The sequence below is a fragment of the Salarias fasciatus genome, chromosome 15, assembly GCF_902148845.1.
Source record: "Salarias fasciatus chromosome 15, fSalaFa1.1, whole genome shotgun sequence".
In the NCBI taxonomy this organism is placed as follows: Eukaryota; Metazoa; Chordata; class Actinopteri; order Blenniiformes; family Blenniidae; genus Salarias; species Salarias fasciatus.
Genome location: NC_043759.1, coordinates 9,016,457 through 9,042,004, shown reverse-complemented (window position 1 = coordinate 9,042,004; position 25,548 = coordinate 9,016,457). Strand labels below are relative to the sequence as shown.

At 42.1% G+C, this 25,548-nt stretch overlaps 1 protein-coding gene across 1 annotated transcript in view; it reads right to left on the bottom strand.

The window, feature by feature from the left end:
- Positions 1-20,264, bottom strand: part of LOC115402230 (low density lipoprotein receptor adapter protein 1-like) — a 38,470-nt gene extending 18,206 nt beyond the window's left edge. The window contains exons 1-2 of the mRNA XM_030110741.1: positions 20,180-20,264; positions 261-403 (exon numbers count right to left, since the gene is read on the bottom strand). Of these exons, the coding sequence (XP_029966601.1) occupies positions 261-403; positions 20,180-20,264 (228 nt within the window). The remainder of the gene's footprint in view (positions 1-260; positions 404-20,179) is intronic.
- Positions 20,265-25,548: the final 5,284 nt, after the last annotated feature.

Below are 25,548 nucleotides of genomic sequence, written 5' to 3'. Positions count from 1 at the left end.
GCCTTCCTTTACAAACGGAGAATCTTTTTATTTAAAAAAGAAAAAAAAAGAACCAGTTCAGTGGTAATCTTCACCGTATTGTCCATGAAATCCAGTTTTTCAAATGAAGGTGCTGAATAAACCTTGACATTTCTGAAGAAACGCTGTTTGCCAGGCTCATTTCAAGCAACACCGGGTGATGAAATCCGAGGTTCATTAAGCCTAACATGTCATGGCTGCTTCACGAGGCTGCTGGAGCCGTACGGGGAGCTGGCACTCACCGTGGTGACAATTCTGCGAATGGCGGCCGATGCCATGTCCTCTCCTTTCGGCTGGCCCACGAGAGTCATGCCCAGGTACTTCACGTTGAACACCATGCCCTCCAGCAGGGTCTCCTTCGTGTCCGTCCAGTTCTCTGGCAGTTCTGTTTGGACAAAAAAAAAAAAAAAGAGACAGCTCAATATTGAAATGTTCTGATGTGACTGAAGGAGAGAATACAATTAGATAAATTATCCGTGACCTTTCTGAGGCATTCCTGGATTGATTCTTGCATATTATTGAACACATAAGCCCTTAATCGAGGCATGAGGTCTCCTTGAAAAAATATTCACAAACCAGTGAAAACACTTTCTTCAACAGAGATATGAAAATTAGCCTTTAATGTTTGGGAGTTTTCCAGACGACTGCACCGTTTGTCAAGCAGACTATTTTCAGTTCTCTCCTCAGAAAACACGGGAGTTGGCAGGTTGGCGTCACAGCTGAGCAGACAGTCGTGTGAATGGATAGCCTGGCTGGGAAAATTCTGTTTCATGCAATGAGACTGAAGACATTCACGTGACTTGGCTCATTTGTCTGGACGATAAAGCGGCACAGTTTTTGCAACTCTGATCCTTTTCCAGATTTATTAACCAAAAAACCTACAACTTCTGCACTGAGAAAACTGCACAAATCGGAGAAAATGCATCATGCATGCAAAACCCCCATTCTGAAACTAACGAGGCAGAACAACAAGTCCTGCGACTGACTCCAGGAAAGAGAACGAGGGACTGCAGCTGAAACTCTCCGTCAGCGACTCCCGGGCGCCATGCAGATGAGCAGCTGGGGAGAAATAACTCGCAGAAATGCTGCAACAAACCGCATTCTGCAATAAACCAAACAGGGGAACAAGGAAACATAACTATTTGTTACACATCATGGAAAGGCATCAAACAACATCAAAGAATACAAAAATACAATAAAGGAATCATCTGCTCATCAAAAATAAGCACCAATTCTCTGCACTCAATTGTGAAATAGAATAAAATCATGTCCACACACACACACACACACACACTGTGGTTGTACTGGCACTGTGTCCTCCACATGGGTTGAGCCATCTGTCACTGGCAGACCTCATGCAGCTGTGAAGACGAGCAGTGTCCCCGTTACACTGCGTCCAACAGCTCTGAATTATTAACAAATCTTCAATCACTCCATGGGTGCTGGTCTGAAACCAGAGAGAGCGTTTGCTATTGTTCGACGCAAATGCTCAAGTGGACGGCGGAGAACACACTGCAGGTTGTTGGTGGGACCATTTCGGAGGAGCGGTGGAGCGCGCTGAAGAGTCGTGCGTGAAAGTTACGCCGTGAAATGAAAGAGCAAATACCTCCCGTTTCTGCTCCACGGGAGGTCAGAGGTCAGGCACAGAATAACACAAACTTTCAGGACAGTGCAAAGAGATGAAATGGGTGATTAGGTAAGAACAAGTATGTCTGGAAAACCATTTTTACTCACTAATAAGCATAGTTACACCGACATTAGGGTGTTGGGCAGACATTAGAATTTTTTTTTCCACTTCCAATCTGACATTAATTACCACAACATATACAGAAAACACACATTAGCACTTGAGTGCATGTCCAAAATGCATTCAGCCATTAACTGTTTGTAACCAGCTGAGGTGGAAAACTCTACTAGTTAGTTGCAGCTCAGCAGTCGTCAGTCCTTCTGATCTGTGGAGTCTGCTTTTAGGAATCCCATTGTTTAGAAAAGACTTTTCATCCAGTTTTCCACACTTGCTGGGACTGAGAAATGCGCGTGCATCGTGTCAGGAAGCCTGACGGACTCAGGCAGCTGCTGGAGTTTTACAGCCAAGCGGGAGGTCGTCCAGTGCATCAAGTCCTGGTCAACACACCGACGGCGGAGTCGAGTCCCGTGAATCTGTCACAGCCTTACAAAGCTCAAATGTTGGGTCTTTACCAAGCTGCACGCATGAATTATTTAAGAGCTTTATGTTGATGCTGCAGGGTTTCCAATACATTACCCCCCCCCGCCGAAAAGAGGAGCGCTTAAATTTTTAATAAATCCTGCATGAGCCTACAGAGGGAGAGGGACTGATAAGAGTGACAGGAACAAGCAGAGGGTGGCTAATTGGATTTCAACATGTTGAAGAAAATCCTCAAGAAGACTAAGAGAAACGTGGAAATTTTGAACTTTTTTTTTTTCCGAAGGCCAGTGTGAAGATGAAGCGCTCGCTCGATGGTGTGGGTGAACGCTTGCAAGGGAAGGCGTGACTGGGATGGCGCTCATCAAGGTGATTTAATTCAAAAGAGCACAAAATAAGATTAGGGAGGTGGGGAGGGTGAGGCATGAGGGTGAGGTTTGCATCTCTAATAAACTGAAGCCTGCCAACATGTTCACTCTCAGGAAACTGCAGAGCTGATTCCATCATATTCACAATAAAAAAAAATAAAAAATAAATCCTCACGGTTGGGTCACACACTAAAGAAATGAACAATTTCCCATGAAGTAATAAGTTATACATTGACGCTGTATTGAATTAACAGCTGACAAGTGTAGCATTTCACAGTAGCTGGTAGGACTAGAGGGAGTGTTATTGGAGTATAATAGGTACCATGTGCTCTGCACGCCTTCAGCGACACGCAGCGATCGCCAGCTGTCTCCCAGCTCCACGCTCTGTAATTTAATTTGGAGTGAGAGACGCACAAAACGCACCCGGGAGAATTCTTCTACAGTGGAATACTCATGCTGATGGTTAAATAATAGCACAAATAGGACAAACGGGCATGCGTAAAAGGAAATGTAGAGCAAGAGAGGGCATAGCACCAACAAGCAGGCGGCGGCGGGAGAAAAGAACTAAATCTGATCAGCGTTTGCTTGGTTGTTTTTTTTTTCCTTTTCCAGAACACACTGGTTTATTTTTGGGTGATTTCTCCACACTATTTTTACTTGACTCCTGTGGATAGATTAAACCAGCAGAGAAGCATTCAGCTTGCTTTTAAGACCTCGCTGACACCCCATCCTCCACACGTCTTGATCGGATCTCTCTTCGCCTCACTGTTTTTACTCGTCTGATGAAACTTTGAATCTAGGACACCACCTTGACAGGAAAAATAGGACACACAATCAGGGAAGATGGTGGGCTGGGATGGTGTGGATGTGTGTGGGAGGGGTTGGGGTATAACTGGTTTCCTGACTCTGCCTTGAGGGGGAAGCGAGTCAAGCTAAGTCTTTCTCTTGAAGATTTCATTCCTCTCACCATTTTTGTAAAGCTTTTCCTTCAGCTCACCTCGACCCGGCGCAGCTTAACTTCCTCCAACTGAACTCAGAATGAAAAACTTTCTCCTTTCTTGTAGTTTCCGGCAGGATGGTTGTATTAAAGGTCCCTGCAGTCCCAGTTTCTGTTGCTGATCTTGTCAAGGTCTTCAAAAGATAGAATCTCAGAGTCCAACCGTGGACCGGGTTATGCAGCCACAGGCAGCAGCAGCAGCAGCGGTGGAACCTCTGAGTCGGTAATTAAATTCCTGAAACGCTTTGGCTGGAAATCAAAAGAAGTCTACAAACCACAGCAAGTGTTCAAACAACAGTGGGATTACTCAGCGCGCTCCGCTGATGGAGTGCACTGCACAAAATCAGAGCACCGGAGTAAAAAAGAAAAAAGAAAAAAAGATTCAGTCACTATGCTGCTACTACATCACATATCACAGAAAAAAAACTCGAATGGATTGTTTCAACTGGCAACACACCAGTTATTTAGGCTTTCACACATTAAGTCAAACATTTAGATTAAAACATTTGGCCAAATTAAGTTAATGCTTTGAGTTATTTCTGATGTTAAATCTGACGGGCTTGTTTTAATTTATTAATACCTAATTAATTTTAATTTTGGCTATGACAAACTAACTTCCAAATTGGCATAAAAGTCTATACAAATGTATAAAAGTATAAAAAAAAATAGCTGGATGGATGTTAATAACGTTGAAAAGGAACTGAAGTGGTTGTATTGATACTGAAATCCAGATTACAGCCCGGCTGTTCGGTCGAAACGTTGACCTGGTTTGTTGCTTCTTCTCTTCAAATTCAGGCCATTAAATCATATCATATGGTTCACCTGAATCAATGTAACGTCCACCAGTTGTGGATGTCCACAGGCTTCATTTACTCGGTGGTGAGTTAGATTTGCCGAATGGTGTCTTGTAGAAAAGCACGTCGACTCTGAGGGATGATAATCTGCTTTCATTACGACGGATTTCTATCCAAACCCAGTCGTATTTTTCCTTCTGCTTTACTTAAGGTGATGAACGTAAAGCCAGCTTTTCAGTTGTGGCCTCGTCTCCCATTTCTTTTAACAAAATTTGCCCAGAAAGTTTCATTCCAATTCACATTTCGATGAGATGCTTTTTGTGTTCTTCCCACAAAGCTCCCAGAAAAGGAAAATGTAAGCAAGGCCAATAAAGCAAGCAGCTTGGAATAAGATTTAATTTGGCTTGTGCCTACTTTTAAATGCGTGTGTTTGATTGCAGCGCTGTCGACAAGCTTATAAAAGCTCCTACTTTGAAGGTTTTGTTTCTTTTATGCTGACTAAAAATAATTTACCGGAGAAAAAAGGCTGAGGTTTGGAAATCAGATACTTTCCCTGAAGGTCTTAAGAGTGATTCAAGTGTAACTCTTTTTAGCATAGGTTCTTTTTTTTTTTTTTTTTTTCCATAACCACCACTGATTACTCTCACTTCAAACCCTACATGCTATTAATAATGATGGTGTGAATTCCCTCAAATAATCATGGCTGAGGAAAACAGAGCTGGTGTGAAGTGTTGGGCACAGACTGTGAACATAAAAGGAATAACTGAAGGCTGTTCAATTCCTGATACCATGTACTGCTTAGTCGTAATCAGAAACAGAGATATGATGAAAAACTGCCACGATGAATAATGCCACTTAATATCGCTTCGTTTTCTCAGTATTAAAAGGAGCCATAACTGTTAAAAAGCTTCACACCTTTAAAACTCACTAAATCTGGCTCGCTAAGCGACTCAAGATAAGGTTTCAGTGTGCAGATAGGAGGTTGCTATTGATCTTCTCATCTAACAGCTGATTAAAAAAAATGAAATTAAGTCATGAATACTAATTGCTTTCGACTGCACTTAATATGCAAAACATAGGCCTCAACTTTCCCATCATAAAGCGACCTCCAAAGGCTCGGTGAATCATTAATTAGAGAGGATCAAACTGGCGTTCTCACGTTCAGCTGTACATCGGTCTTATCGTCTCCTCTTTGAGTAGCATGTTTTGTCCTCAGTATTGTCCTGAGAATGGAATGGGATTAGCGCCGAGGTGACTGTGCGGGCACGCATTATTACACGCCTCAAATTAAAAAGCCAACACAGACGTTACGGTTTTGTTCCTGGATGGTTTCCCAAAGCCTATTTATAGCTCGTGGCCCAGTGTGAGAAGTGAGCTAATATTTACTCTGCAGACAGTGACAGTTGGTGTGTGGTTGGGAAGATGCTGAGCAGAAAGCCTGAGCCAGACAGAGACAATGCATTTTAGCTGCATGGCACGAGTCCAGGACACACGATTCAGAGTTTATAACAGCACAGGAAATGCTGGGGGAAAAAAAAAAACCCAACATGTATTCCCAGGAGAGCCAAATAAAACCGGAGATGATGCTGACTGCCTATCTGTAATTTAAAACAGCACTTCTATCTACTGAAGAGGAGGGAGAAGCATTATGTAACAAACCAACAAAGCAGCGATAACCTTTACTCAGCGCAGATGGAAACGAAAGACTTAATTCACTAGGAAACCAATCTCTGAGTCTGAACTTACCAGCAAAACATCACATTTGGTCGTGTTTAACTGCTTAAGGCAAAGTTAATAGATTTATTTTTTTATATTCCTGAAGGAAATGATGGGGAATCGTTGCTGGTGAGATTATATAATCCAGTTCAGTGTGTTAACATGGATAATTCACTTTTTGGGACAATTACTTCATTGTTTAAACTTTTACAGTGTCACTTGATATTGTGTTCATCCTACAGTTCATATACATTTGTGATCTTGTTGGGCCTGCAGATATTGCAGGTACTGCAGATATTATGAAAACATCATCCAAGGAGGATGAGTGAGTGAGAGAGAACTTGCTGTACACTGTAGCACCGATTTAGTGCTGCTTAAAACTCCTATTTAATACACCCAGCCAACAGCATTCAAAGATATTTTACTCAGGAATTTGTGGAAATCCGAAATAGAATTTTAAAATAACCTCGTTTTCAACCTTCTCTCCATGGACTGAGAACATTTGAGCACAGTTGGAGGTCTGCGTGGGTTTTCTGCAGGCTTCCTGCTGCATTTCAGAAACACGTGAGGCTAATTGGTGACTCGTAGTTGTGAAAGTGAGTGTGTGAGTTTGTGTGTGTCTGTTTTTCTGGCGTTTGCTTGTGATAGATTGATGACCTCTCCAGTGTATAACCTGCTCTCAAGTACAGAAACCTGGAGTCCGCTCCATCATCCCACAGTCCTGAATAGATAGAGCGGTGGATTGATGGATGCAACATGTCCATGTGGCGTTAAAGCTTTAAGCTACAAAACATCCAGTGGAATAAGTGAGTAGTTCGAACCACAACCATACAATTGTGCGCTCATGATGTACTGAATACAAACAACTCTAAATCACTTGTATACAGTGAGTCAATATTTCATTATTCATGTAAGAAGCAGGGTGACCCTATTTGATTGGTGCTGTTATCTCCATCTACATGCATGTTTAATGTTGTAAACTCATACACAGAACTCATTATTAGAATGTCCTTGGAGAAACAGTTGATCAAAACCAAGAGAAACTTCAGCTTAAGAGGGTCAAATAAGTAGTAAAGTATTCTGTGTAAGTGCGATTCTCCAACAAATTGTGCTTTTTTTTGAAGCTGCGCCGCGTTTTTGGACATTTCACTGTATTTTGCATCAATCTATGTTGATATTGCTGTATGAAACTGGACTGCATGTGGCCCCTGAACTAGAAAGAGTTTGGCACTGCTGCACCACAGACTTTGTGAGCCTAAACAACAAAGAAATGCAGTGTCAAGGAAATGAAATATTTACATTGTAATGTGGGTGCATGTGGGTGGTTTTGCTGGAAATAAATCTAAAATCTCTGGGTAAACAGGGAGTTAACGCAGAAGCTTCTGAGACAGATTATTTTAACACTTAGATATACAAACCTGCTGCGCGTCCTCGGCTAAATGAGGGCACATTCAGGGAGGGCTTATGCAAATCCATTCATTTATCTGACTGACTATGTGCTAATTATTCAAACACAGAAGAGCAACTGTTTGTCATCCAGAGTGCTTCCCGTGTCCTGACAGTCCTCGTTTATCATGGCGTTTAGAGAAGCCGATCCAGAGGTGACTTGCACTGTGCTTGTCCATTAGCTGAGCCTTGAATTTGACTGACTCAGCAGTAATTATAATTCAAAGGCTGCTTTTGTTGTTAAACGATTACATGAACTACCACATCAGTTTCTACTCAATATGGCCTCTGTTTATCTTAAACTGTTCAAGTCTTCCTATGAGGAGAGAGGGACGCTCACGCACGCTCTGGCAGGTACATTGGAGCTGACTGAAGAATAAACATTTTCCGAATCGAGTAAAAATAAAGCGGAGACATTACCAGAGCCGACACTTCAATACTGTGGATTTTTCCTCGTGGCTATTTATTCATGAAGTGTAATCGCTAAGCACCGAGCAAGGATTGTTTTCATTAGCAATTCAAACAGGGCACGATTTCCTCTATACTGATACAAATCTGTTCCCCCAGGAGTCTGCTGGCTCCCATTTCAGCATCTTCATCAATGAGAAAGAGCTTCATAAAAAGCTATTCATAGAAAATGTGATTTATATTTAATGTCTTGTCTTCTCCTGAATGGTAAGACTGTGACTCATAAAATAAATACAAAGGAAAACAAGAATCCCCGTGTCTCCAAATCTCCATATTAAGGTATATTCTGGGGAAACGAGGCCGTGGCAGTCATTAACTACGCCGTCCATTATCACTCCGAAGCAAAACAAGTCACCTCTGAGACTTGCTGATCTCATCTGCGACAGTGTATCTCACCACAGCGCTAATAGATGAGGGCGCCCCACAGGAACCCTCTCTAATGCGGTGGAGCACTTCAGACCCTTCTAGGTGAGTGATGGATGCTGGTCTGACAAATACCTCTGCTTCACAGGTGTCGCATCTCTGGGGTACCGAGATAAAAGAGTAATCAATGTGAGTGCTTCAGCTCTGCATTTGGAAAGGACCCAAAACTGACTGAGAAATATTTTGGGATACTTCATGCCTTGTCTTCAATATTGGCACGCGACTCAAAAGACCCAGAGCTGAATTTGGCTTCTCATGAGAGCAGAAAATCTACACAAAGTGGCATTTAGATTTGGTTCTTTCAAATTGGGGACAGGCCACGGCTCGGTTGGCAGATCAGGCTGCATTTCAACCATGAGAGTTGACTGATTGAAGAGACCATGCCGATACTTAAATGAGCTTTTTTAAATATACATCACTCCTCCCCGATTGGATTGTAGTGCAGATTACCTTGAGGAAAGGCTGCAAAATTACAATGAAACCAAACACTTTGAGGCTATCTGGCTATGAGGAAGCTCGTTTTTGTGACAGCAACACAAATATCTCAGCTCGGGTCTCCGTGCTGTGTTGTGTCTGCACTATGTACATATTAGAAAGAGCATGAAAGACACAAATATACACTATAAAGAAAGATTGTGGATGGTAACAACAAAGTGAACAGTCTGAATAGTGCAAATATCCTCCAGAGAACTGTTTACTGTTGAAGAGCTCCTTTTTGGTGAAAGTTATTGGTGAGGGACAACTAGAGAGCCTTCAAAATACGAGCCATGCCCCCAGTTTCCCCCGTCTGTTTTAGATTCTACACAGCATGTTGTCATAAGATGTGCAAATAAAATTCTGTCAGCCTCAGAGAAGGAAAAGCATCGAGTCCCCTGTGATCTGTTTAATCCATTCCAAGAGTGCCCAAAACCCGAGGTTGACAGCCAATAATACACCATGTTATAAACGGCATGAAGATACATTGACTGCTCTTATGACCACAGTAACATGATTTTTTTTCTCTCTCACCCATGTAAAATTGGTTAACTAATTTTAGCAGATCATCCGCAAACAACTACACAACACTGAGCAGTAAATATGAGGCTCCAGCTAATGTGCAGAATATAAAAACAACAGTTTGAGGTTTCTCGGGGAGTGACGGGTCAAAGGATTCACTTCAGAGCGGTAGCCACGGGGCTTGTCTTCTGTCAAAGAAGCTTTTGACATAAAACACTCTGAAGAGGATCTGGAGTGTGTGAGTCTCCCCTTTTTTCATTCAGTCCCTGACAAACATGTTTTACATGAGCGAAGTCCCAACAGGATCCATCCATCTCTATATGGGGTTGCCACGGTCTAACCTTTTTTTTTTTTTTCCACGCAAAATATTTATTCATCCATCAGTGTGAACCCCAGACAGGTTGGCAGTTTATCACAATGCAAACAGAGAAACACAAGCTCTCAATACCTCAAACAAGAGAAATATCACCGAATTGAAACCCAGCTTCAGGGAACAGGCGATGACGGTAAAAACAACAGTACAATTTACGGCCAAGACGGGTCCAACCTGCCTCCTCAACAATCTACTACAGGGGTGGGCATGCAAAATTAGCGCTGTTATTGAAGGGCCGAGACGTAAGCGGACTAGACACACAATTTTGTGATGTAACGATCGGTAGTTCTGCTATCCAAGGTGCTAGATCAAAATGTGACCATTTTAGATCTAATAAAGCCAATAACAACAGTAAATTTTAATTTGACTGAGGATTTCCCAGTGACAACCTGAGAGCTGGTCAAGCAGAGGTCTGATCTTCTACATGACCACAAATAAAGTCACTGCGTTTACCCACGACTGACTGACAACCTGTAACTACGATTTTTACACAGATGTGAACAATTCAAGACAAAAACGATGAACAAAAACAACCGACAATGTTTACCAGCTGAAGTCAATCATGGTGACCTGCTTTCACACTCGATAAACTGAACAGTGGAATCAGCTACAAGATCATTTGTTTATCTCAGCTGGGATCAACACCAGCAGCTCATCTTAATTCAATTCGACAACCAAAACATCAAGACAACTTCCACCGTGTTTTGTTTTAACTGGAGCGGCACGCACGCAGTTTCTCCTGAGCTGCTGATGTTTCCCATTTCCAAATTTGACGGCCCGGGGTTATTTTGAGCGAGCTCCTCGACTCTCGGTGCCGAGATGGGATGAGTGTGAGGAACGATGAGGGAAGTTGAATTTTTCAGAGGTACAGGAGGCAGATATGGGATTTCGCCTCTCCAGTGGAGGAGGGAGTTCAGCCGATATCTGCCTGCACATACGAAACACACGCGTTCACACGCATTCGGGAATCCTACTTCCTCTCTTTCTCACACATAAAAACTGGGAAATAACAATCAAACTCATGCTCATAAAGACTCACACCAGAGTGACAGCATATCTGATTTTAACGTCAGCTGCCACAGACATCAAGCAAAGCAGTCAGATCTCCAGACTACGCTGTCTCAAAACGTGTGTGTGTGTGTGTGTGTGTGTGTGTGTGTGTGTGTGTGTGTGTGTGTGTGTGTGTGTGTGTGTCCACGCAGACACGTTCGCTGCTGCAGTCGACTGAACAAGCACCTCTCTCAAGATAGGTTCTTTCAGTTTCCCTCTGTTGCATAATTCACTTCACTTCAGGACCAGAGGACCTCGCTGTTGCTAAAAACGCTCCTGAGAGAAGCTGCACTGAGCGGCACAACAAAGAACTCCACGAGGCGCTAAAACAGCCGTCCGATGGCACATGGTGGTGTTTACGGCTGAGCCACGCGTGCGTTGGGCTGTGGGAGAGAAAAACGCTCACTCGGAAGAAGCAGATGATAAAATGAAAAGGCCTTGAAAACGTGCGCGACCAAAACGTAACCCCGGCACAGCACATGTAAACCGGGAGCCATGAGAAAATGTTATACACTTCCCATAATGCAACTCTCAAGGGCCTCACAAAGAAAATCAATAGCGAATATGATGTCGAGCGGTTTTTAATAACACGAAGCTGACGTCTGAAAATCGATATCTGTAGAGTGGAGCGCCGACAGAAATAAAGGTAGTGTTTCAAAAAGAACAGGCAAAAAAAAAACGACAACAACAACAGGGGAATAGAGATTCTGAGCTGATCTCAATTACAGCGTGGCTTTCAAGCTTAAGTTACAATAAGATATTTTTAAAGTGTTTTGATAAGATCATTATCAATTCTTATAAAAACAACAGCTCATCCTGTAACACACTGCATGCAAACACCCATTGTTGAACCCTTCAATTTAAATAGGTTTTTACCAGCAACCTCATACAAACCGTTTTGCTTTAACATCATGGTCAGTGTTTCAACAATTTCACACAGGTGTCAGAGGTCCTACAGAGCCAGAGTTTCTACAGAGGTTGAGATTTGAGCAGGTTTTATGAAAACCGTGAGTCAGATCTGGCAACCCTGGAGAGGATGTGGCTTTCCAGTACCGTGAGCGAATGTTTACATTGAATTTATGATAATGGCTCATAGAAACTACCACGTATCTAACACTAGCGCCTGCTAACAGTTGAGGTTTTTCATATAACACTGGATTTATGAAGTGTATCATTAAGGCAAAGCGAACCTAACCAGAGCGAGTGGTTATTTCCCTGCGTGACATCATGAAGGGAAAATCTCAGATTCGCCTGTATGAGCACACACTCACTAAAAACTGAAGCAAGTGAAGGAAATAACAGACTGTCTTCACCTCTCGGGCTTCATACACGGGCTATGAGGACACAGATTACTGTTAGAAAACAATTATAAAGTCAATTTTGAATTATATGAGACCTTTAAATATTCTTCATGATTTTAAGAATAGACAATTAAGGTAAATCTTCTGGGTCCGGTTGGGATTTTTAAGGCATTAAAACAGAAATGATAGTTGAAGAACAGGACAGATGGGCTCCAACTAAGCTTTCATTAAACCTAGACCTATGAGAGTGAAAGAATGAGGCTTTGCTAAAATCCAGAATAGCCAGAGGGCAAGTAACAAGCTTTTAGTGTAGTGAAGCGACGTGCGAACCCTCACCTGCTCTGAAGAATCAGACTGTTGGCTTCTAAAATGCATTTATTAATTCATGTTCTCTACAAGAAAAAGGCAGGACAAGAGTGCACCTTTAGTGGCAAATCAATTCATCCTGGGGGCGGCTAAAAAAAACTTGGATATTTCGATGTATGAGAAACTGATGGCGGAGCAAAAAAACAAAGTTATAAAAGCATCAGAATCTTGAGGATGGGTTTCATAGGAATGACTGAATTATCATGACAATGCAAATACTGATGGACGTCGACTAACAGATAGGTGCTGCAATACACACAGCCTTGAGCTTGAAAATGGGCTGTTTTCAAGAGAAAATTACCTCAGTTTAATCATCACTTTCCTCATGAAGTGAAATAGAAGAAAATAGTTGAGCAAAGAGCTAAAAAATGGAAACGTCTGCACAGAACTGTCACTGAGGTGGCTGTGGCGTCTGACAATAATCCCACTAATCAGACTGTTGGGGGGGGGGGGATTACGCTTATGTAGTTTCTGCTTCTGGAATGGAAAAAGGCCAGAGGTCGTGAACTCATGCAAAATCCCCTCCGCTAATTTTCATACAAGTATATAAAACTGCATCTGAACATAATGTTCACTCAGTCGTGGTGCTAAACACTGCGACAGAGTATTTTTCCTGTAAATGCTTGTATCCCCAAAGTCAAGGTAAAACCAATAAAAAGAAAATATTTTCAGAAGATTCAGGAAGCCCATGTGGCTCCAAATCTGTGTACAATGTCTTTCAATAAATAAAACGTATAAATGCTGTGTGCAGACACTTGGTCAGTGCAAAATACAATTTATGTGGATTTTTATTCCTTTTATCATGAACTGAAACACTGAAAGGTCACACAGTGGCTTGGTAATTAGCATTTCAGGGGCCATTTGCATGTTCTCCCTGCGTCCCCATTATTCCAGGAAAAGTCATCTCTCCATCTATCTACACACACATCTGGGTCATGTGGCATTTGAGCCAACTGCAGATAACAATGACTGAAGGCAGAGTACAGACTGGACGGGTCATCATTCAACCACAGGGCAAACAGAAAGACACACACACACACACACACACACACACACACGCACACGCACACACACTCACATCTACAGGCAATGCAGACTCATCAGTTCCCTTCAAACTCATGTTATTGAGCAGAAAGCAGAGTAATTGCACAAAACTCAGACAGGGAGAACAGATAAACACACATAAAGGCTGTTTTTGCACAAGGTTATCTGTTTCTCAGTGTTAGCCCTCTTATGGACGAGTGACCTGTCTCTGTGATATCCTGCCTTCATCTTTAGTCAGCTGGGATCAGCGACAGTAAGGGTGCTTTATGTTGAGATTGTAGTCATTTTCATTAGTAATTGGTTTTGCAAAAACATACATTCTTGTTGTGTGTACTATGCGTCACAACAAAGAAAAACTTAACTTTCAATTTAAAAGTTATTATGGCCGTATTTTACTGGTCTGCCTTATGTGTTCAAAACCCCTGAGCTGCAGTTTCTCTGAGCCCTATATTAGAAAAAAAAAAAACACTGAAGAAGATAGATGGATTCATTTATTTCAGCCACATGTTATGGATATCACACCTAAACAGCACCTTTTTTTTTTAGTTAAAATGCCATTCCAATTCATCAGGTGCAAATGCATTTCAAATGAACAGGCTTGTGTCTGTGCTCTCAGTTGTGCTCTATTTGTGTTTCTTCTCTGTAAACGATGTAATTCCTTTGTCACTGTATACAGTGCGCTGCTGAAAAAGGTCACGGTCTGTATGCTAATACAACCTTTTCCTAAAGACGTCATGCTAAATTAATCACGCCCAACCAACGTAATGTTTTGGACAGTTTGCAGCGCTCGCAAACTGGAAGTGGCTTGGATGTTGCAAGATTGATTATACTTCAAGAAATTATGTTTTAACACCATCGACAAAATATGAAAATATAAAAATATTTTTACTCTGGTAATGGCTTTTACATGCAAGCTAGGACGTCGGTTAGAGGAACTTCATCCTGCATCATAGCAAAACCAACAGCTCCATCCGCCTCCATCAGCTCATCGTCCTATTCAAGGCATTCAAAGCGCTGCAAATCCAGAGTAATTTTCTACACACCAACCCCAGTCTGATTCCATCAGTCTCCAAAGAGGGGGTTGGGGCAGCTGTTCTTCCTCTTCCTCCTCCCCCTCACTTGTATCGCCTTCAGTGAGGAGTTCCTGAGTCTTAACGAGCCATCGAGAGATAATTGCTCCTCCAGGGCAGTGCTTACTGACACCACTGCCTCCTGCACGTCGCTCAGTCAGGCTCCTGTCGGGTTTTAATGGAGCCACGAGCTGCGTTCACCGCCGCGGCGCCCTGACGGCTGAACTCAACAACTGCTGAATCCACAAACTTCACAACTTAACAATATTCCTGTTTTTTAGACAGTCAAACCTGGAAATAAAACTGGAATGTTTGCCTATTCTGCATCCAAGCTGTGCAGCACAAACCGGATCAAATTTAAAAAAAGGATTTATTTAAAAGCAACACTAAGGACATGGGCTAAAAGGATTGCTTCACCTCACAGCTACACCGTTTCGAACTGGTGCAGATTGCGCTGCACGGACATCCTTGATGCCAAGGGCGAGCCTGTTTGACTTCTGAGGCGCAGGAAATGTCCGCGCCGCTTTTGTGTGACGTGATCCAAAGGGATGGTTTGTGCTCCTGCGACACGCTGTGTCCTCGTCCATCCTGCCAGTGGCTTTGACCTCGACAGATGACAATGAGCAGCCACAGAAGGCAAAGAAGGGGGGGGGGGAAAAGAGAGAGAAAAAAAACTGCAGCACATGTCTGAAGAGCAGCTTTAGTTGAAGTCCCACAGCCAGGTAGCAGAAATAGAACATTTTACGGACAATATTTTAAGGTAAATGTGATGTGGCACACCAGTTTAGCCCAAGTTCACTTTTACAGTGGTGTTAGGAGATCGGAGAGGGGCGCTGTCAAACTAATAATGTCTGAATAACACATCATCATTCAATTAAATACTTCAATCGCAACTAACCTTTACACTGCAGCCTTGTTTAAAACAAAGCACTATAGAAATGCTTTGATAACCATCTCTTGTCATGTTTTCATGTCTTTCAAAAGAAACTCAGATGCACTGATGGTTGGAACAACCATAAAAAAAAAAAAAAAAATCACACAATGCCTTTAAAGAACAGAGGAAACCCTGAAGCATCTTTTCATAAAGCAGTGTGTTACTAGCTACTGTCACAACTCGGCGCTTGTCAAGCTTATGTATTTCGTTCACAAAGCAGTGAGATTGCATGCATCATGTACATTTATTTTAACTAGACATTTTCTCTGTGACGCCTTAGTTAGGGATGGTGAAAGGGTTACACGTGACCCAGCACATACCAGCTTTACACGGCAATAACTTTAGCTATGGTATTCCTCATTTGTTGCATCGTGAACTGACAAAATATCATGTTGTTCTTTTCTGATTGGTTCATTTCTTTAGGAACTCTGCATCATTCTTTTTCCTGTACAATTGCTTTATCGCACATTATTACTGCTTTTTATTATTAATGTGTAACAGTCAACATCTGATCAATGTCTTTTCAGAACGGAGGCTGTCTACCTTTAATGAACCTATTTAAAAAAAACACAAGAGTTAAGTAATAGTTGTTTTGCTAGACAAGGGGGCTTCGTAATGTTTTGTTCATTCCTCCATTGACCAGGGGCCCTGATTGACGTCAGCAAATCCCCAAACATAAACAATGCAACAACTAAAAAAATGCTACACACAAGTAGACAGCTGCTAGCTGCAGGAAGATTAGTACTGGGGACACTTGCTGCAGGAAATGCAAGTTGAAGGGCTTGAACTGCTTCTGAGCAAAAGTAACAATGCTGATTAAAAGTATTGCACTTGCTGTGTGTCTGTTCATTTTTGAACCAATGCAACTATTTACAGAAAAATTTGCAATTAAGTGAAGCTAAAAACAGAATTGATCATTGGTTCGCACAAGTTTTTAATCATTTTACTCAATAACAAAACATACCGTAGCTGGGCAAACAAGGTGGAAATGAAATAGCTCAAAAAACCATTTACTGGGTATTTATTTAACAAAGGTGACTTCATATTCACATTATGCATGCAATTTTCTCAATCGTTTGACAGCACACTAATAATTCATCACTGTCTCTCAAACTTTAATCATGCCTCATTTGTGCGACTGAGCCAAGCAGCTGCAATGTTACCTTATTTGCATTCCCACAGCCGGCTCTGACGCACCGCCACAAGCTGGCATGCAGACACTGTCCTCACTCCAAATTGCCTGCTAAGTGGCTTCTGGACATTAAAACAGTCAGCTTTTTTTCCTCTCTGTAGAGTTTGTAACTGTCACCCTCACGTTTTTCCGTCCCATTTCTTTTTCTTTTACCCCCAATCAGCGACTGAAATCCAGCGGGATTCGGCTCTCGACGGTGTCACTCTGCTTTCCCTGGCGCCAACAACAATGAGGGAAGAAAAGTACAATGCAGAAGCTCCAGCCAGCGATGTGTCACACACAATGTCTTTCAGGATTTTCATGTCATTGATTTGTTTGGCAGCTTTTGTTATGATTAAGTCGCCATGGTTATAGCAGAAAGCAGTGCTTTTGGCCGCGCTGAGGAAAATAATAACTCCTATTGATCAGGGCTTTCAGGATCTGGAGTTTCATCCCCGGCATTCATGAGAAGACAGCAATTAAAAACATTTAAGACGGCATTAACATGGACATATTGTGCTTTGGCTGACAACAAAAACATAATTAATATTCCAATAAGGACATTTTCAATCCAATATTCAATATTCATGTCAAACATTTCCTCCAGAGCATAAAGGACATCATCCGGGCCGTGGAGTTAATCAGTCGTGTTTAATGAAAACTGGCATGGGCAGCTCATTATTCACCGAGCAGGAATTCAGAACGAGGCAAAAAGCAGGATGCTGGCATTTATAGTGGAGAGAGTGGCAACAGGCAGCGTTAGCTGCCGGCTGCAAGCGTTCAAGACGAGCGCAGACACATGAGGGAGACAGCAGGGCCGGAGGCAGGAAAGCAGCCCATCGCTGATGGTGTGACAAGGCTAGTTGCTCTGACCCTTCACTCTCAGCCCCTCGACTTCACGCTGTAGTAGTCAGGGAGCAGCGCTGCACATTTTGATGATTTCTTTCCCCACGAATCAATTCAAAATAAAGCCAATAGTGACCGAGTGTAATTTATAGGGGTCAATTATGCATACTGCTGGCAGGTAATTTATATTACTCTGAGACCTTTTTGTTGCATTATCTGGACATTTGTTGACAGTAATCAGACAAAGGTTGAATATGTAAAGGGTGTAGGTGACAGGAAGGGAAAGGGAGGGGAAATTCTTCAAATAACCAAACAACTTATCTGCAAATAAACTGACTAGAAATTGTGTTTATGAGTCCGTGTCACTTCACTCCTGCTCCACCTCTGGCAATAACTGAACAATGGGACAATGAAAAACTGCAAACATTATTTGTTTGTTTTATATTTGTCTAATTTTAAGTGGCTTTGAACCACAGTCTTCACATACAGCCTGCGACTGTCATAATACTTATTTTGCACTAAAGTTTACTTTATCATTTTAATTAATCTGCATTACAATAAATTCATTGAAGCTCAGAAAATGCACACACAACCAAACTGTTTCTGCTGTACAACCGTAAAGCTCTCTGATACCATTCAGAGGAGATGCGGCAACAGTTTAAACACCACTACAATATAACACCATGACAAACACAAGCAATGTGCAAATAATCACTGAGGATGTAGAATACTTTGAGATACAGAATATGTAATACCCATATATTATTTTAATATTCAGTCATTTGCCACTACAGTAGTAGTTTTTTGTGTTCGCCACAGTTTTTTTTTTCCTACAAATTTCAAGTTGATATTGATAAAAGTCTGGGACACCATAACAAACAGTCATACTCTAACATGCCAAAGTTCTATCAAAAAGATCCTCACTATATAACAAACAACTTGTAATGAGCAGAAGATGAAGTAAGAAAAACACTGTTTATAAAAATAAAATAACTACAAATAAAAATGAAAATCAAATTCTATTATTAATCATTTTGGTCCACATCTTTACCCAGTCATCAAAGTGCATAAAAACAATTTGGCATACCTGAACTTGCTACATTATAAAGTGAATTTAATTGAATAAAAAATAACTGTCAAAAACTTAACTGCACAAATATGAATGAAACTACAAACAGCACACCCACTACAGTAGTTTTTTTTTTTTTTTTTTTAATCATGCCTGTGATTAGGAAATGCTGCTAACCATAAATACCATATGCCATATATACCTTGGTGATTTTCTCAAAGGGAAAAGTGATACTCGTTCTGAACAGAGCAATGACTTTTGGTCTATCAGGATGTCAGTGCAGTTCAAGGACACTGATGAAGCGTTATATCATCCAGGGAACAGCGAACGCTGCTTTTTATTGAATTCATGAGAGAAAGACTTGATTCACATGTGTGCTGATCCAAACATACTTTATAAATATTGGAGAACTGTTGCTTATTGACGTCACGCCAAAACTTCACAAGTCTCTTTGTACAAAGCTTCTCTGTCATAGTTAAGGATGACTGCAAGTCCACAAGCTCAAGTACGAAATTATGGAGCTTCAGAGGTCTAACATAACCACAATCATAGTTACAAATTATATATGTTCCCTAGATTAAAACAAGTAATTTATTTGGAAATCACAGTAAATGATATGCGGGCTAAGCACTTGAGCGTATCACTTTTTTTTGTATTTTGTTAATGATTTCACAAGGAAAGAACCTGAAAAAAGACAATCAGATCACTAAGAACAGTCTACATCTGGAGTCCACAGTTAACAAGTTACCAAGATCATCCATGATCCTCCCATTTCTTATTCCACTTGCTTGAATCGATCCAAGTTGGCTATGGATAAATGCAGGTCATAATCCAGACAGGCCCACAGTCCATCACAGGCAAACCAATCACACAAACTCGTGCTTACAGGCGATTTAAAGCCTCCAATTAACCTACAATAGACATTTTTACACTAGTAAAAAGATGAAGAACTGGGAAACAGCCCACACACACACACAGCTTGCAAAGTCTGCACAGAAAAATCACCATGCTTGGAGTTGAACCAGGGGTGTTTCTGTAGTGAGGCAGCAGTACCAACCACTACATAATCATGCATGACCTTAAACCTTTTAGATTAAATATCATTTCTGATGTCCTGTTAATATTAAACTCTCTGAAAGGTACAGAACCAACACTTTGACCACCTCAATTAATCAGGCTGAATGAAAAAAGAAATATCACAGCTCTGTGACAACTACGTTAACTAAGTTCACTGTGCAAAGTGTGTTTAACTTGTAATTTTGATCAGCTACACATAATCTGCAGTTTAGACTTAACCACCCATCAAGACTGCAGGTAAAGGCATTGAAATCCCCTCTGCAGCAGATTCACCTCCTCTAAATTTGGACAGACCAAAAAAAAATGCTCTCCTGCAAATAAAAGAGTCCAGCAGCTCTCTGAGAAACGGCCAAAGGCATACGCATACACACACACACACAGACACACACACATCGCCCTCCTCTCCCTCTCCTGGAGGTAACACTGCACCACCACCAAAAAAATTATCTGCGCGCAGCATTTACGCACACGCATATTGTGCCACTCACTCTCGTGCTTGGAAGTTCCCCAGGTGTGCCGCGGGACTCCGGGGCTCTTGATGATGGCTCTGCCGGCGGATTTCAGCGCATCCATCACGAGGTGTGTCCTTCTCTCTCCGGCAGGTGGATTCCCCCAGTAATCCGGACCACAGGGAGGTAAACACGGCAGGAGGCTGCGCCCGACGAGCCGCCAATAAGAGAGAGAGAGAGGGAGAGAGAGAGAGAGAGAGAGAGAGAGAGAGAGAGAGAGAGAGAGAGAGAGAGAGAGAGAGAGAGAACAAGTTCCCACCCGGAGCCTCTCCTCCTCCGCCTCTCTCCTGTCCCCGGTGGATGGAGGACACACACGTCCCCACTGCACCGTCTCCAAAGTTAAGGGCGTGTCCCGCTAACCTTCACGGGCTCACGAGCTTCTGTCAAACTGCTCCAGTCTGAAAGAAGAACAAACACTGCGTAAAAGTATTTTAATGACTGGAAGCACTGTCATCTGCAATTTGACTTTTTTTTCCCCCTCACATTTATTTTTTCATTGTGTTTATCGACCTTTGGAAGATTCACAGTTAGCCAAACTGTTGTTTTTCTTCATTATTTGCTCATATCCATTTTAACGGATTTATAATTTTTGCCCGGAACAAAGGCTCTCAAAGACTTTGTTGACATGTCTGAATCTTGTCAGAATTGACTTAAAAATTTTCCCGTATCAAACATTATTAAATTCGCACTATGATTTATTGACACTCATTATTCTAAAAATATTAAAAGAACTACAAAACGGGGGTTGCTGCTCATGTTTTGGCTGTTGGCGCCCTCTACCGATTGCAGTTCATTCTCACACTATTCCTCAATAAAGATGCTCAATTCTTCAGTTTAGTCACATAAACTTTTTTTAATTAACTGTATATTCTTTCTACTCATTTTCGTTCATGTAAAGGCAGAACTACACGTATAAATGATAGATTATGTTGTTCTTTCAACATTGTCTTATTCATATAAATGTTCTCTTTTTTAATTTCCTGGTTGTTTTTGCTTTTTTTTTAATATACCAGTTAGATTCATGCTGTTGAACGATATTCACCATGGGAACAGAGCTGAACTTCAGTATAAAAAGAAAACAGAACAAGACACTGAATTGATTCAGCTTCAACTTTTGTTCATTTCTTATTTTTGCAAACAACATTACATTCAGACTCGGTGTAGTGGTTTGCACTCTAACCTTCCAGCTAGGTTAGCCTCAGTTTGAGACCAGGCTGAGAGTTCTTCCCTTTCAGGATTTTAATATACCTGTACACGTGCAGAATTTATCCAGTCCAAAAACATCCATCTGATATTAATCAGTGATTTAAAGCTTGGTTCTAGGTGTAAACGTGTGCCTTGCTGGGAGCCGCACACCGGCGTTTCGAGTGATCAAGTTGAGAGCAGACGGAGGCAGTGTCGAGCCCAAAATGAATTCGTGCAGGTGCGCGGAAAACACGTCATACGTAATACCCATACGTCATCAGTGCGCGCCGTTTGCTGCTCTGAGTTGTACGATATTCCACGTGTCTATGGTGGGACCAGCTGGGAAAGTAATGGAGAACTTAAACGTACTCAGCATCCTGTGCCTTCTTCTCTCTTGGTTTATTACTGCCAGACAAACACTTGTAGCAGAAATGAGAGCTGCTGCCAGGAGAAGAATGACACTTTTTAAAATTTACCAGAGGCAACAAAGGGTAAGTTAACTGCAGTTGTATTTAGAGATTCATTCTGGTTGATTCATTCCATCACTGCCAGAGAAGCACTTTATCATAATAGATTTTGTGCTGCTAATATTTTGTATTTTAACATACCTTCTGAAGATATGCTTATTTGGGGATAGTGTTCTGTACTTGATTGCTTTTCCCCAACTTTATCATATCCTGATTTAAGTCTGTGATTGGAAATACTCTGATTAAATTTCCCTAACTTTGGCATGTCCCAAGAAACTTTTCATGACCTCTGTAACAGAGTGCGTCTTGCGATGGAGAAGCAGGATACAAACTACCTTGTGTGTGTGTGTCCCTCTGAGGAACAGAGTCACCATTGCTTTGTGGAAGCTTTCAACCAACAACTCCTACAAAAGTATTGGCCAGTGCTTTAAAGTCAGCATCACCACTGTGTGTCGATATGTGCGGGACTTCCGCTGCACTGCTCGTAAACTGCCGGTTACCGAAGCAGAGTGGAAATCTCTGGGTTTGAAAGCACTGAGCTGATTATCGCCATACACAATAAAATTTAACAGTTTGACCTTTTATTTACAAACACTGGTACATCTTTTCTGTGACACTGTTGAAAACCAGGCGTAAATGGTTTTAGGACAAAATGGCTGCCTCCTGAAATTGTTGCAAATGTGTTTTGTTTTTTTAAAGGTGCATTAAAGGAGCGCAGCGCAGTTTGCTTGTTTTATGCAAAACACCAACCCCTGCAGGCCTTAGGCATAACTGTAGCTTAGTGAAAAGCTCGTGTCTGTGGCTTGTGCCCATGTACGTGCACAGAAGAGGGGAACTCCTTCCTCACTCTTTTAGCAGCGCTCGAGTAAAATGTAAGTTTCTTTTGCCTGGTGGGGTCTGTGCTGGAGTTGTGGCAGTGCTTAGAAGCCGGTCTTCTCTTACTTTCTGGAAGCTCCATCCTCAGTACTGCTCAGTTGTTGCTGCTAAGCATCTGGCGGAGTAATGGCGGACAAAGCGAAATTTAGGATTACCAGGCCAGCGGGAGCACGCATTACGTCATGCTCAGAGCGATTCGTACCTGAATCACTCATATCGCTGTGCCTTCAGTGCCCTGCACAGGAAAATAGGAGCGACTGCAATCTTGCAAAAATAGCTGTTGCTGCCCATCAGGCAAAGGTACAAACGTGTGTGGGTGTGAATAATTGAAAATTTAATATTTAAAACTGCGCTGTGCCCCTTTAAAGAGTTTGCACGTTTTATGCGAAACAGCGCCCCCTGCAGGCCTTGGGCGTAATGCACCTTAGTGAAAAACTCGTGCCTGAGGCTCGCGTGCACGGAAGAGGGGGACTTCTTCCTCGCTCTTTTAGTAGCGCTCGAGTAAGATTTAAGTTTCTTTTACCTGGTGGAGTCTGTGCTGGAGTTGTGGCAGTGCTAGAAGCCAGTCTTTTCTTACTTTCTGGAAGATCCTGCTCAGTTGTTGCTCACGAAGCATCTGGCGGAGTAATGGCAGGCAAAACGAAACTTGACTCCATCAGGCCAGCCGGAGCGTGCATTACGCCATTCCTTTCAAATTCTTTCCAAAAAAATTCTGGTGCCGGACCGGCACTGCAACTTTCAAGTGACAATTTACCGCTGTTAGCGGAACTTGCAATGAATATGTCAGGGCACATTGTACACATCATTAAAAATGTGTAACATATTTATGGTGGAAAATAAGTATTTTTAAAGTTGAAAAACTCCTTAATGCACCTTTAATTTGATCACCAATTTGATATTACAGTGTTAAAAGGTAGAATCAATGCAATTGTGCTATAAAAAGTTAGTTAATTTTTCTGCAGGATGTTATATAAAAACATGTGGTCGAGGGCTTAACTGTGTATTGAGGGGAAATTAACTGTTCAGTGAAGAAACAAATGCTGATGGAAAAGAAGTCTTTTCCAAAATAGAACAATGTAGATTAGCGGAAATTTAAATGTACAACTTTCTTTGTGGCTTGGAACCAACTGATCCACAGACAGCTTAGTCTCAAATAGTTCTTCAATGTAGTCATTGCAGTAGTGTTAAAGGTGATTTGCTCAAAATATTGCTTATTTTGTAAAATGTTTTAAAAATAAAAGTGCCAACAAGAATATCATTGAAGTGCTGGATTAATTAGCAGTATCTAATCGTACTGGACCTCCAGGTTTTATCCTCAGGGAGAAGGGGAGGTGGATTCAGTTTCGCTTGTAAGTGGAAAAACGTCTTTCTGAAATGTAACAAACCATTCGTGAACTCGGACAGCTTCAAAAAGTCAACAGCAAAGGGGAACTACACACAGTAGGACGTACAGCTGGCTGCACGAGCAAATCAAAACAAGAGCTTGCAACGCTTTGAACATCAGCTTTAAAAGAAATAGCTGTATTTCAGTGGTGGGCCATTGCATGGCTGCACTGTATTCAATACCAGATTTTAAGCACAGCTCAGAGCATGAAGCATTCTGTCCCCCTCCAGAGAGTCGGGTAGGGCTGTGGCAGTGTCGAGGTCACCTTCTCTCCCCTGACTTGCCAGCTTATGGCCATAAATAGCATCCATCATGTCAAACCAATGCCAGTTTTCCCCCTGGGCCATACTCCGGCTGGACTGGTCCTTCACTCTCTGGTAGTCAATCCTCAGTTTCTGGTGCAAAGCAGCATATGCGAACAACAGAGGGTTTATACTACTGAAGATCTATGTAGATACGGCGGACTTGTAGAGTGACGATCGTCACTGACCAATCAGGAGACGGCTACAAAATCTGCCCTACCAAGGATTGTCAAAATATATTTGGTAGGTGATTCTGCAATCAGTCTCCTGTGTCTTTGCCTTTCTGCATGGCGTCAGTAGACAAAGTTGCTGAGTGGTAGGATGCATGCATTAATTAACCCGCACTCCACTCTATCTGTAGAACACTGATCGATCGCCTCGGGGGAGCACGAAGTAAACCACAGGTATGCAAAGTATGTACCAGTACACACAAGTTCTAAATCAATATTCTTCTTATAATCACTATTTCTCTTCCATCTTGTACTCGTACCCTTAATAATTAATAAGAGGATGGGCTATGGGAGGAGTTAACCTAACTTTCTGATGTGTTCAAGAGCAATATGGAAATACAATATTTTGAAATAGTCATATTCTTCTTGAATTCTCAACCATTTGATACCCAGATTCCACGAAACGAGTGTTGAAAATGGACGGGGAGTGCTAGACTTGGAGGATGGAAGCACTCTGAACACTCTGTCCTTTGTGCACAAGGACTCACACAACTCTCTGGGGCCCCAAACTGTCTGCGGCCCCTGAACTCTCAGCGGTCCCCACACTGTGTGCTCCCGCTGAACTGTGTGTGGCCCCTAAACTATCTGCAGCTCCCAAAGGTTCTCCACACATTTAAGCTTGAACTGCCAGGCAGCGTTTAGCCTCTGGGCTCCAACCATTCCAACGGCTGTCAGGGGAGCCTTCAGGGCTTGTTTTACTGATGTGGTGAAGAGGACCGAGACCACTTACCACGTAGGGGCTTCAAGCGTAGGCTTAGCCCCTACATTTAGTATATGATCGACCATCTCCAGTAGTTTCAACCTGTGTGCCTGTGTGCTTTCTTTCCACATATAAGGGGTCTATATATGTTGACTTTGTGTGTGTGTGTGTGTGTGTGTGTGTGTGTGTGTGTGTGTGTATTAA